The 13653-nt window shown below is 39.0% G+C and overlaps 1 protein-coding gene across 3 annotated transcripts in view; it reads right to left on the bottom strand.

The window, feature by feature from the left end:
• NBN (nibrin) overlaps positions 1 to 13653 on the bottom strand; it is a 66668-nt gene that overhangs the window by 18842 nt on the left and 34173 nt on the right. For all 3 annotated transcript variants that reach the window (XM_021089137.1, XM_021089136.1, XM_021089138.1), the window contains 2 exons: positions 13102 to 13257; positions 10986 to 11099 (listed from right to left, as the gene is read on the bottom strand). In XM_021089137.1, the coding sequence (XP_020944796.1) occupies positions 10986 to 11099; positions 13102 to 13257 (270 nt within the window). The remainder of the gene's footprint in view (positions 1 to 10985; positions 11100 to 13101; positions 13258 to 13653) is intronic.

Raw genomic sequence — 13653 nt, 5'->3', positions numbered from 1 at the left:
TTCAATCCCTGGCCTCACTCAGTAGGTTAAGGATCTGGTATTGCTGTGAGTTGTGGTGTAGATAGCAGACATGGCTTAGATCCTGCATTGCTGTGGCTATGGCACAGGCTAGCAGCTGTACCTCCAATTCAACATCTAGCCTGGGAATTTCCAAATGCTGCAGGTACAGCCTGGAAAAAAAAAAAAAAAGGAGCAAACAATGTTACTTCCAATCTTCCATTTTCTGACAGCAAATAACCCTGACAACCCTATTTTTTTGAGTGATCTAAGAATTTTTTGATTAAAAAAGTTTTTATTTTTTTATTTATTTTTCCTTTTAGGGCCGCACCTGTGGCACACAGAAGTTCCTGGGCTAGGGGTCAAATTGGAGCTGTGGCTACCAGCCTGCGCTAGAGCCACATCTGCAACCTATGCCACAGCTTGCAGCGACACTGTATCCTTAACCCACTGAGCAAGGCCAAGGATCAATGGGCACTATCAGTGTTCAATAAACCACAGGAAGAACACCTAAAAAAGCATTTAAAAAAATTTCTGAAGACTAAATGAGAAATATAAATCCTAAGATGTTACCAAGGGCCACAGCCAACTTTTGCCCTACCCTGTAGATATCTGTAAACCATAAAAAAACTTAGGCTCGCCTTTGATATCTGTATGAGAAATGAGTACTATGAAAAAAATTCAAGATAAGAAATAGAAGAAGAGGGCAGAACTAAAGGGTGAAAGAAGAACAAAGTCTACAACACAAAAGGAGATAGTAAAGAAACTTGCCTGTCTTGACCCTGACACAGGGTGAAGGAAAGAAGTAAAACATCTAAGTTTGTAACACAGGTTGGCCTTCACTCAAGCCTCTGGTCCAAATACATATTAACTACCCAAATGACCCAAAAAACGACAAGCAGAGATTAAAGTAGTTTCATATTGGTAAAACAAGACTCACAGACAAACAACTTTTCTAGAGGAAATAAACTTAAAATTACGACTCAAGGAATTCTCAAGGATCAAGCTCCAAGAAAAATGAGCAATCCACATTTGAACACCACAAAATATATACTTGGAACAAGGCATCCTAAGAGAGGACTAGATGAAACATATCAACACTTTACATATTTGGTATCATTAGGAAGGAATATAAAAGAGGAGCTTAAAAACATTAGCAGGGAACAAGACTTAGAAACAAATGAAGGAGATTTCCAGAAATGAAAAACACAACAGATTGAACAAAAACTCAATGAATGAATGAAATACCAATCAGAAGAGCTGACAGGAAGTACTAAACTGGAAGATAAGCTGAAAAGAGTGATATGTTTCTGATTTCTTAACTTCCATGTAGGACTTTATATATTAAAAAGCTCACAGAGTTTCTGCTGTGGTGCAATGGGATCAGCAGCATCTCTGTAGCACCAGGATGAAGGTTCAAAATCCAGCCTGGCACAGTGGTTTAAAGGATACAGCACTGCTGCAACTGTGGCTCAGATCTGATCCCTGGCCCACAAAGTCCACATGCCACACAATGGCCAAAAAAGAAAAAAGAAAAGAAAAAAGCTCCTCACTATATTGAACTTTATTAAATTTTCCAGTTTAAAAAAAAACGGTTGAAAGAATTATGGCTCAAGTGGACAGTCCCTACAAGTTTCTAACACAGCAGTTTATAAATAATATGTAGTTGACATACGTAAACAATAAATTTTTGGAAATCACATTCTAACATAGAAAGCTATCAACCGGGGTTCCTGTCGTGGCTCAGGGATTAATGAATCCGACTAGGAACCATGAGGTTGAGGGTTCGATCCTTGGCCTCGCTCAGTGGGTTAAGGATCTGGCGTTGCCATGAGCTGTGTGTAGGTCGCAGACGCAGCTCAGATCCTGTGTAGCCGTGGCTGTGGCACAGACCGGCAGCTATAGCTCTGATTAGACCCCTAGCCTGGGAACCTCCATATGCCGCGGGAGTGGCCCTAGAAAAGGCAAACAGACAAAAAAAAAAAAAAAAAAAAGCTATCAATCAGTTCATATTTTCCCAAAAGAGCAATGTATAACTAAAGTTTGGGTTCTTGAGGCTTAGGCAGCATATTAGCTGTAGATATATGATCAATGAATCTAGAACTCCCTTAAAAAGAAATATTATGGAAAAGTACAATTTTTTTTAAAATGATAACTAAATACACTACATATTTTTAAATTTTCTTATGATAGTTGATTTACATTGTTCTGTCAATTTCCGCTGTATAGCAAAGTGACCCAGTCATATATCTATACACTCTTTTTCTCATGTTATCTTTCATCATTTTCCATCACAAATGACTGGACATCATTCCTTATGCTATACAGCAGGACTTCATTGTCTATCCATTCTGCTTGTTTTGCTTTTTACAGCTGCAGCCATGACAGATGACAGATCCCAGGCTAGGAGTTGAATCAGAGCATATCCACAGCAATGCCAGATCTGAGCAGCGACTGCTACCTACACCACAGTTCACAGCAGTGCCAGATCCTTAACCTCCTAAGTGAGGCCAGGGATTGAACCCTCATCTTTATGGATACTAGTCAGGTTCCCTATCACTGAGCCACAAAGGGAACTCCTGCCTATCCATTCTTGATGTAAGTTTGTCACTATTAACCCCAAACTCCCAGTTGATCCCACTCCCTCTTCCTCTGCACTGGCAACCGCAAGTCTGCTGTCCATGTCTGTGAGTCTCTTTCTGGTCTGTAGAAAGGTTCATCTGTGCCATACAAAATTTAGATTCCACATATAAGTTATATCATATAGTACTCATCTTTCTCTTTCTGACTTACTTAGTACAAGAATCTCTAGTTCCATCCACATTGGTGCAAATGGCATTTTGTTCTTTTTGACTGAGCAGTATTCCATCGAGTACAGGTACCACACCTTTGTAATGTCTATGGGCATTTAGGTTGTTTCCATGTCTCGGCTATTGTGGACAGTGCTGTAATGAATATAGGGGTGCATGTATTTCTGAATCAAAGTGTTGTCTGGATATATGCCCAGGAATGGGATTGCTGGATCAAATGGTAGTAATATATTTAGTTTTCTGAGGATCCTCCATACTGTTTCCATAGTGGTTGTACCAATTTATATTCCTACCAACAGTGCAAGAGGGCTCCATTTTCTACAAACCCTTGCTACTATCTGTAGTCTTATTTTGGAGATTAAGCCCTTGTTGGTAGCACCATTTGCAACTATTTTCTTCCATTCCATAGGTTGCCCTTGCATTTTTGTTGTTTTTTCACGGTTTCCTTTGCTGTGCAAAAGCTTTTAATTTTGATTATGTCTGATTGGTTAATTTTCATTCTTATTTCTATTGCTTTGGGTGACTGACATAAGAAGACATTTGTAGAGTTGATGTCACAGAATGTTTTGCCTATGTTCTCTCCTAGGAGCTTTATGATGTCTTTTCTTATGTTAAAGTCTTTAAGCCATTTTGAGTTTATTTTTTGCATGGTGTGGAGGGTGTTCCAGTTTCACTGATTTACATGCAGCTGTCCAGTTTTCCCAGCACCACCTGCTGAAGAGACTGACTTTTTCCCATTTTATATTCTTTCCTACTTTGTTGAATATTAACTGACCATTAGGTGTCTGGGTTTATTTCTGGGCTCTATGTTCTTTTACATTGGTCTGTATGTCTGTTTTTGTAGCATTACCACAATGTCTTGATTACTGTAGCTTTGTAGTATCATCTGAGGTCTGGGAAAGTTAAGTCTCCTGCTTGTTTCCCCCCCTCCCCCCCAGGACTGCTTTGGCGATAATGGGTCTTTCATGGTTCCACATAAATTTTTGGATTTTTTTTTCTAGTTCTATAAAAAAAATGTCAAGGGTATCGTGATAGGATCACATTAAATTTACAGATTACTTTGGGTAGTATGGCCATTTAAACAATATTAATTCTTCCAATCCACGAGCAGCATGGGATTTTTTTCTATTTCTTTGAATCCTCTTTAATTCCTTGATTCAACGGGGTTTTGGTCTTTGTGGGGGGGTGCACCGGTAGCATATGGAAGTTTCCAGCCTAGGGGTCTAATCACAGCTACAGCTGCTGGCCTATGCCCTAGCCACAGCAAGAGGATCCAAGCTGCATCTGCAACCTACACACCTCATAGCAATGCAATGCTGGATCCTTAACCCACTGAGCGAGGCCAGGGATAAAACCCACGTCCTCGTGCATACTAATCAGATTCCTTTCTGCTATGCCACAATGGAACTCCTCCTTGATTAATGTTTAATAGCATATAAGTTTTCACCTCCTTGGTCATGTTTATTCTTAGGTATTTAATCTTTTGGGGTACAATTTTATTTTTTAATTTTTTAATTATTTATTATTTTTTATTACTCAAATGAATTTATCACATCTGTAGTTGTATAATGATCATAACAATCTGATTTCACAGGATTTCCATCCCACAGCCCAAGCACATCCCCCCACCCCCAAACTGTCTCCTCCGGAGACCCTAAGTTTTTCAATGTCTGTGAGTCAGCATCTGTTCTGCAAAGAAGTTCAGTCTGTCCTTTGTTCAGATTCCACAGGCCAGTGAAAGCATTTGATGTTGGTGTCTCATTGTATGGCTGACTTCACTTAGCATGATAATTTCTAGGTCCATCCATGTTGCTGAAAATGCCATTATTTCTTTCCTTTTAATGGCTGAGTAATAGTCCATTGTGTATATGTACCACATCTTATGGATCCACTCCTCTGTTGATGGACATTTAGGCTGTTTCCATGTCTTGGCTATTGAAGTGTGCTGCAATGAACATTGGAGTGCATGTGTCTTTGCGAGTCATGGTTTTCTCTAGATAGATGCCCAGAAGTGGGATTGCTGGATCAAATGGTAGTTCTATTTTTAGTTTTCTGAGGACTCTCCATACTGTTTTCCACAGTGGTTGCACCAATTTACAACCCCACCAACAGTGTAATAGGGTTCCTTTTACTCCACACTCTCTCCAGCACTTCTTGTTTGTAGATTTTTTGATGATGGCCATTCTGGCTGGTGTGAGGTGGTACCTCATAGTGGTTTTGATTTGCATTTCTCTAATATGACTTACTGGCTGTTGGTTTGTCATAAATGGCTTTAATTATGTTAAGACATTTTCCCTCTATACCCACTTCAGTAAGAGGTTTTTTTTTTTTTTATCATGAATGGATGTTAGACTTTGTCAAATGCCTTTTCTGCATCTACTGAGATGATCATGTCATTTTTTTACTTTTCTTTTGTCAATATGGTGTATGATGTTGATTGATTTGTATATGCTGAACAATTCTTGTGAACTTGGGATGAATCCCACTTGGTCATGGTGTATGATTTTTATTGTTGGATTTGGTTGGCTAAAATTTTGTTGAGAATCTTTGCATCTATATTCATGAAAGATACTGGCCTATAATTTTTTTTTTATAATTATCTTTGTCTGGTTTTGGTATTCGGGTGATGGTGGCTTCACAGAATGTCTTTGTGAGTGTTCCTTCTTTTTCAATCATTTGGAAAAGTTTAAGAAGGATGGATATACGTTCTTCTATGTTTGGTACAATTTGCCTGTGAAGCCATCTGGTCCTGGACTTTTGCTTGTACGGAGTGTTATTACATATTCAATTTCACTTCTAATGATGGGTCTGTTTAAATGATCTATATCTTGATTCAGTTTTGGTGGGTTGTGTATCTCTAGAAAGTTGTACGTTTCTAGGCTTTCAAATTTGTAGACATCAAATCATTCATAGAATTCTCATATGGTTTTCTGTATCTCTGCAGTATTTGTGAGATTTGTCATTATTCTTTTCTTCTTTTTTTGATTTTTAGAGCTGCACCTGCAGTATATGGAAGTTTCCAGGGTAGGCACTGAATTGGAGCTACAGCTACTATCCATAGCCACAGCCACAGCAACATGGAATCCGAACCGCATCTGTGACCTACCCACAGCTCACATCAATGCTGGATCCCTGACCCACTGAGCAAGGCCAAGGATCGAACCCACATCCTCATGGATACTAGTCGTATTTGTGTCTGCTGCACCACAACGGGAACTCCTCTCCTTTTTTCAGTTCTTATTTTGTTTATTTGGGTTCTCTTTTTTTCTTGGTGAGTCTGGCTAGAGGTTTGTCAATTTTGCTTATTCTTTCTAAGAACCGGCTCTTGGTTTTATTGGTTTTCTTCTATTGTTTTTTGAATCTCTGTATGATTGATTTCCTCTCTGATCTTTATGATTTCCTCCTTCTGCTGACTTTAGGTTTTGTTTGTTCTTTTTCTAGTTCTTTAAGATGGTAGGTTAAGTTGTTGATTTGATTTTTCTTCTTTTTTTGAGGAAGGCCTGTATAACTATAAACTTCCCTCTGAGAACTGCTTTTGCAGCATTCCACAGATTTTGAATGGTTGTGTTTTCATTGTCATTTGTCTTGAGGTATTTTTTATTTATTTATTTATTTTTATTTATTTTAATTTTTTAAAAATTTCTTTTGTCTTTTTGGAGGTTTCCAGGCTATGGGTCTAATCAGAGCTGTAGTCGCCGGCCTATACCACAGCCACAGCAATGCCACATCCTTGACCCACTGAGTGAGGCCAGGGATCAAACCCTCAACCTCATGGTTCCTAGTTGGATTTGTTTCCACTGCGTCATGATGGAACTCTCTGAGGTATTTTTCAAATTCCCCTTTGATTTCCTTGTTTATTCATTAGTTTTTTAAGTATGTTGTTTAGTCTCCATGTAATCAATTTTTTCTCAATTCTTATCCTGTGGTTGATTTCTAGTTTCAGGCCATTTGTGGTCAGAGAAGATACTTGAAATAATTTCTATACTCTTAAATTTGTTGAATTTAGTTTTGTGCCCAAATATGTGGTCAATCCTTGACAATGTTCCATGTAAACTTGAAAAGAATGTGTATTCAGATTTTTCTGGATGTAATGTCCTGAAAACATCAACTAAGTCTAACTGTTCTATTGTGTCACTTAGGATCTCTGTCTTCTGGTATTCTATCTAGAGGATCTGTCCATTGATGTGAGTAGGGTGTTAAAATCTCCTACTATTACTTCATTCCTATCAATTTCTTCTTTTATGTCTGTTAGTATTTGCTGTATGTATTGAGTGCTGCTTTATCAGAGACATATATATTGACAAGTGTGATATCCTTTTCTTGAATTAATCCTTTTATCATTAAATATAGTGTCCTTTTTTGTCTGTCTTTATCACCTTTGTTTTAAAGTCTATTTTATCTTGGAGTTCCCATTGTGGGGCAGTGGTTAACGAATCTAAGAACCATAGGTTGCAGGTTCGATCCCAGGCCTTGCTCAGTGGGTTAAGGATCTGGCATTGCTGTGAGCTGTGGTATAGGTCACAGACGTGGCTTGGATCCCGTGTTGCTATGGCTCTGGCATAGGCCAGTGGCTACAGCTCCGATTCAACCCCTAGCCTGGGAACCTCCATATGCCGCAGGAGTGGCCCTAGAAAAGGCAAAAGACTTAAAAAATTTTTAAAAAGTCTATTTTATCTGATGTGAATATTGCAACTCCTGTCATTTCCTTTTCCTTGAATTATCTTTTTCCATCCCCTCACTTTTAATTTATATGAGTCCTTTGCCCTAAGGTGAGTCTCTCATGGGCAGTATATTGTAGGCTCTTTTTATTTTATCCAGTTTTCCCATTCTATGTCTTTTGATTGGAGCATTCAGTCCATTCACATTTAGGGTAATCATTGATAAACATGTATTTATTGTCATTTTAAACCTTGTTTTCAAGTTGATTCTGTTTCTTTGTTCCTTTTTTTGGTAGGATGATTTTTTTAAAATTTTATGCTCATATCGTCTTCTTTTTAGTTCTTGTGAATGTACTATTTAGTTTTGATTTGCGGTTGCTCTGTTTTTCAAGTATGTTAACACCTTCCTAATCTGCTTGCTTTTAGCCTGATAGTCATATAGGCTCGAACACATTCTTTTTTTTTTTGTCTTTTTGCCTTTTCTAGGGCCGCTCCCACGGCATATGGAGATTCCCAGGCTAGGGGTCCAATCGGAGCTGCAGCCCCTGGCCTACGCCAGAGCCACAGCAACTCGGGATCGGAGCCGCATCTGCAATCTACACCACAGCTCACGGCAACGCCGGATCGTTAACCCACTGAGCAAGGGCAGGAATTGAACCCGAACCTTGTGGTTCCTAGTCGGATTCGTTAACCACTGCGCCATGACGGGAACTCCTCGAACACATTCTTAAAAAAAAAAAAATCTAGATTTTCTTACTTTCTTTCCCCACATTTTGATCTTGATGTCCTTTTTTGCATCTTCATGTTTATCCTTTTGCTTTCCCTTGTTTATCACCACTTTTACGAATAGAGTTTTTTCCTTTTAGATTCGTATACTTGCTTGCTTAAGTGATTACTTTCCAATTGTGATTTTCCTCCCTCCTATGTCTTATTTCTTTTCTATTAAAAGGAGAACTTTCAGTATTTCTTTCAAAATGGGTCTAATTTTGCTGTATTCTATCCTTGTTTGTTGAAGAAAGTCTTTATTTCTCCTTCTATTTTAAATGATAATTTTACTGGGTAGAGTATTCTAGGATGCAAAATTTTGAATATATCTTGTCACTCTTTTCTGGCCTGTACTGTTTCTCTAGAGAAATCAGCTGATATCCTTATGGGGGGGGTCCCCCTTATTAAGTCTTTTATTTTCTGTTGATGGCTTTCTCTTGCTTTGTCTTTACCTTTTGCCATTTTTATTATTAATATGTCTTGTATGTGTGTTTGTGTTCAACTTGTTTGGGGGGGCCCTCTATGCTTCCTGTATCTTGGTATCTGTTTCCTTTAGATTAGGTAAGTTTTTGGCCATAATTTCTTCAAATAGATTTTCAATCTCCTTTTCTTTTTTTTCACCTTCTGGAATACCTATTATGTATATAGATTGGTCCACTTTATATCATCCCATAGACCTGCTATATTACTTTCATATTTTTTTCATTTGTTTTCTTTCTGCTGACCCAATTTTCATTATTCTAACTAACGTCACTTATTCATTCCTTTGCATTATTCATTCTGCTCTTTAATGCCTTTAACTCAGCTTGTGACTCTGCAAATGAATTTTACAATTTTTCATGATTCCTCATCTTCTCTAGTTCCTTTCTAAAGTAATCTGCATTAGTGTTCATATCTGGCCTTAATTCCTTCAGTATTTTCACTATCTCCTTTTTGAACTTGGTGCCTGTTAGAATGCAGAGGTCTGCTTCATTGTTTGCTCCTTAGGTGAATTCTCTGGTTCTTTTTCTTGGGAATGGTTCCTGAGCTTCTTCGTTTTTCTTATATTTTTCTTATTCTTTGAGTTTAGGGAAAATAGCTACTGTAATCTTAGAGTGCCATTTATATGTGAGAGTGCCCCTGGGTGGTTTGTCAGGGCTTACAATTTTTTTTTTGGCATGAGGGCTGCTTTTGGTTGGGATGCTTGCTGTCTCTTTCCTCAGTGTGTGCAGACTGTTATCCCCTTGAGAGGTGGTGTGCTGGTGCAAGGCCTGCACTTGCTTCCAGGAAGATGGAGGCAATCGGCTAGGCCAGTAGTCAGTGCCTGGCTGCTAGGCCCTTGACAGTGGTGAGGACCTGCAGGGAGGTGGCACAGACTGCTCTTGGTTGCAGGGCCCTGGCAAGTGGTTGCAGGGAGGTGTAGGCAGTGCCCTGAGCCTCTGGCAGCAGCAAGAGCAGAGTGTGTGCATTCCCAGGGGAGTGAGGGCAACCGGTGGTGCTCAGTTGCAGTACCCTCCTCTGTGCCAATCCAAGAGATGATTGGGACTATAAGTGGTGACCATTCAGGGACTCCTGGTGGTAGCAGGCCATGCCTACCTCTGCAGTCTAAGATGCCTAAGGTGATCTGCCCCCAGGTAGTGCAAGAAGCACCCTGCCACCCAAGAGCCTGGGTGTGCAGAGAGATATTCCTATAGTGGCCCTACCCTTTCTCCTCTCCTCCTCCCCAGCAATGGTTCCTTGCTTTTTCTGCAGGCAAAAGCCTCCTCCCACACTCCCTCAGCTGTGGTACTCCGGTCCCCAGCCCAGGGTGCACCACTCCCTAGCCCATCAGGCTGTCTCCACACAGCTAACGCTAGTCCTCTACCCAGAACCAACCTCTGAAGCCTGAGTCTCAGTGCTCAGCTCCCACCGGAGTGTCAGAGGCTGTAGTACATGGGGACAACGGTACTGATGATCTGTGCAGCTCTCTTTCTGCTTTGCCCCTCTCAATCTGGCCGCTGCACTACTCACTGAGGCTTTGAGTGGCCTCCCAGAGTGCAAGTTCCTTTCCTCTTTCACAGCTCACCCTCAGGAGCTGTGAGCGAGCTGGTTCCATCCTGATGCTTTTTTTTTTTCTTTCCTCTCTCCATTTTTTTTTTTTTTGTTGTTGTTGTTCTACCCAGTTATGTGGAAAGTTTCTTGCCCTTTTTGGAGGTTTAAGGTCTTCTACCAGCGTTCAGATGCTCTGTGCCAATTGTTCTACATGTATTTGATTTCTTTTTTTTTTTTTTTTTAAAGGTCTGCGCCTGTGACATATGGAAGTTCCCAGGCTAGGAGTCAAATCAGAGCCACAGCTGTTGGCCATAGCTACAGCCATACGAGATCCAAGCCACATGTGACCTATACCACAGCTCACAGCAACCGGTGGTGCTCAGTTGCAGTACCCTCCTCTGTGCCAATCCAACTGATCCTTAACACACTGAACACAGCCAGGGACTGAACCTGCATCCTCATGGATACTTACGGGGTTTGTAAGCTGTTGAACCCCAAGTGGAACTCCCTAGATGATTTTTTCTTGATGTGTTTGTGGGAGAAGATGAGAGCCATGTCTTACTTCTCTGCCATGTTGATCCCACCCCTAAATTAATCTTAATGCTCCATACCTCATGAATTTTTCAGAAGGAATAACCTTAGATCATTTATCTTAAGTTAGATTTTAAGAAGAATTTGCTCTAAGGAAATCACAAGGGATGGAAATGCAAATCAAACAAGTTACTGGGTCTCATTTCCTACTAACCTCCATTTCCTGCTTCAACCAGTCTTCTAATTCTGTATTCTTTCGAGCATGATAAGCTATCAGATCTGATCCTCCAATGATGTGTGGAAGTTTTCCTGCTCCAGGATATGCGACCTGTTAAATAGTAAACCTTGTTAAATGCACTAAAAACCAAGACAATCATTTTTTTTTAAAGTTTTAAAAAAGCAAATATTGTAAACACGCATAATCGTACATGATAAAGCAATTACTAAAGATGTTTATGTCCTATAAATGAAAATGAGCAAGAGATAAAGGAAATAGAGCTATGTTACTGATTTGAGTATATTCGGAAAAGCTAAAATTCTTTCATTAGAGGCAATCCAGTTGAACCTCTTTCCACATAAATTTTGGTTTGAATTCCTTTTAGAATCAACAAATTTCCTCGGTCAATTAAATTAATATTTTTAAGGGTTTTAACTTTTTTTTTTGGTCTTTTGTCTTTTGCTGTTGTTGTTGTTGTTGTTGCTATTTCTTGGGCCGCTCCCGCGGCATATGGAGGTTCCCAGGCTAGGGGTTGAAACGGAGCTGTAGCCACCGGCCTACGCCAGAGCCACAGCAACGCGGGATCCGAGCCGCGTCTGCAACCTACACCACGGCTCACGGCAACGCTGGATCGTTAACCCACTGAGCAAGGGCAGGGACCGAACCTGCAACCTCATGGTTCCTAGTCAGATTCGTTAACCACTGCGCCACGACGGGAACTCCAAGGGTTTTAATTTTTTCTGAACTATTTCCCCAGCATATGCACTACTTTATACTTCATTACTCCTGCGCCAGTAATGACTATTATTGCTTTTTTTCATTCATTAATTAAAAAAGTAGTACATCTTTTAAATTTTGACATAACAATTAGATTTTGTACCACTATATTAACATGAAATAATCAACAGCAAGAATGCCCCTGTGCTATTTATGAGCTGCAGCTGTGAGGTGGAAAAGAGTAAGTGGGTGCCATGTAAGTGGGAGATATTTCCCATCACCAACTCTAAGTAGAAGTCTTCCTGTTAAATGGAGTTTAGAATCCTTTAATAACATTATAATACTCCATAAGGTTCTAAAGTCATTGGAAGAAAACTATTTAACTGAGAAATGTTAAAAGTAGCTCACATTAGAGAGAAAAAGCTACAATACCCCACAGTCACAGCAAGAATCATAAAGATCATGTTCTAGAGAAAAGCAGTCTTTCATAAAAATCACTTTCAAAAAAATTGCTATATTTTGATCAAATGCATAAGCAAAACCTAGCAGTGATTAGTAATATGGAACAAGAAGCAAACATATCAGTAGAGAAAACAAAAAGAATATACAACAAAAAGAATACAAACTGGATAAGAACCACAAGAGTATGGTTCTTTATCCATACTGATAAAATAAATATCAGTTCCTAAAGGTGGAATTCCGGTTTGATATTCAGTGTACATGTTTATATTCTGTGTTATACATATAAGTAATAATAAAATGCCTAGTTTTCATTATTAAATGTGCTCATTTATTTTAAACAAATCTGTTATCTCCATAAAGTCCTGAGGTTAAAGAACCTCTTCAGACAGTCACAAATCAATATTAGAACTGGAAGGACCCTGTCAACACAGCCAAAGAATGCTGCTGAAGGTGGAGAAAACCAGGTAAACAGTACCATATAAAGAATTCAACCTTAATAAAGTTTGCTTCATATATTCATTAACTGTCAGTATATGTCCATACTAATTTTTTAATTACTTTTTGTAACTGTTTTAAGCAGAAGAAATGGTATCAATTTTCAACATAAACTGCTTTTTTTCTTGTCTTTTTAGGGCCACACCCATGGCACATGGAGATTCCCAGACTAGGGGTCTAAGCAGAGCTGTAGCTGCCTACCTACGCCAGAGCCATAGCAACTCTAGATCTGAGCCGCATCTGTGACCTACACCACAGCTCATGGCAATGCCGGATCCTCAACACTGAGCAAGGCCAGTGACTGAACCCACAACTTCATGGTTCCTAGTCAGATTTGTTTCCACTGTGCCATGATGGGAACTCCCCTTTTTTCTAAAAATATTTCTAAAAAATATTTCACACTGCCATCTTATAATATTTTAGTTAAAGGACTACATACCTTTTTGAATTTCTTGAAATTCTTTAGTTCACCATAATCATTATTTATACTGGATAGATTTCTGGAGAAAGAGTTACTGACTACCAGTGACTCAAATTTGGTCAGCAACACCTTCCTTGGAAGCATCTCACCTTCATCTTCAAGTTCACTGTTGTTCTTAAGTGGGATTAAGATGGATAGAAGAAACGAGAAGGAAAATGAAAATTACTTGTCATTTAGGAGTCTAAAGAAAAAAGATGGAATATCTGAAAAAAATTTTAAAGGGTTTATTTCTGGCACCTAAACATATGATTTGAAATCAAATCATATCTATTTCAAAACCAGAAATTTACTCAAGTACTCTCTAACTTTAGAAACATTTATATCATACTCATCTACGACAGAAATACCATGAAGTATTTTAAATTTAATAGCTAACAAATTCTAATAAATCATCCCAGTAAGCAATTTATCTTCTTGTATATATTTTCTTGACAAGAAGTACTATCTGCTTCTTTTCATTAAAACCATATACCAAGACTGTTACACAATCTGTTCTATAAGTTCTCATAT

This window comes from Sus scrofa, chromosome 4, assembly GCF_000003025.6.
Source record: "Sus scrofa isolate TJ Tabasco breed Duroc chromosome 4, Sscrofa11.1, whole genome shotgun sequence".
Lineage (NCBI taxonomy): Eukaryota > Metazoa > Chordata > Mammalia > Artiodactyla > Suidae > Sus > Sus scrofa.
This window is presented reverse-complemented; position numbering and strand designations above follow the sequence as displayed.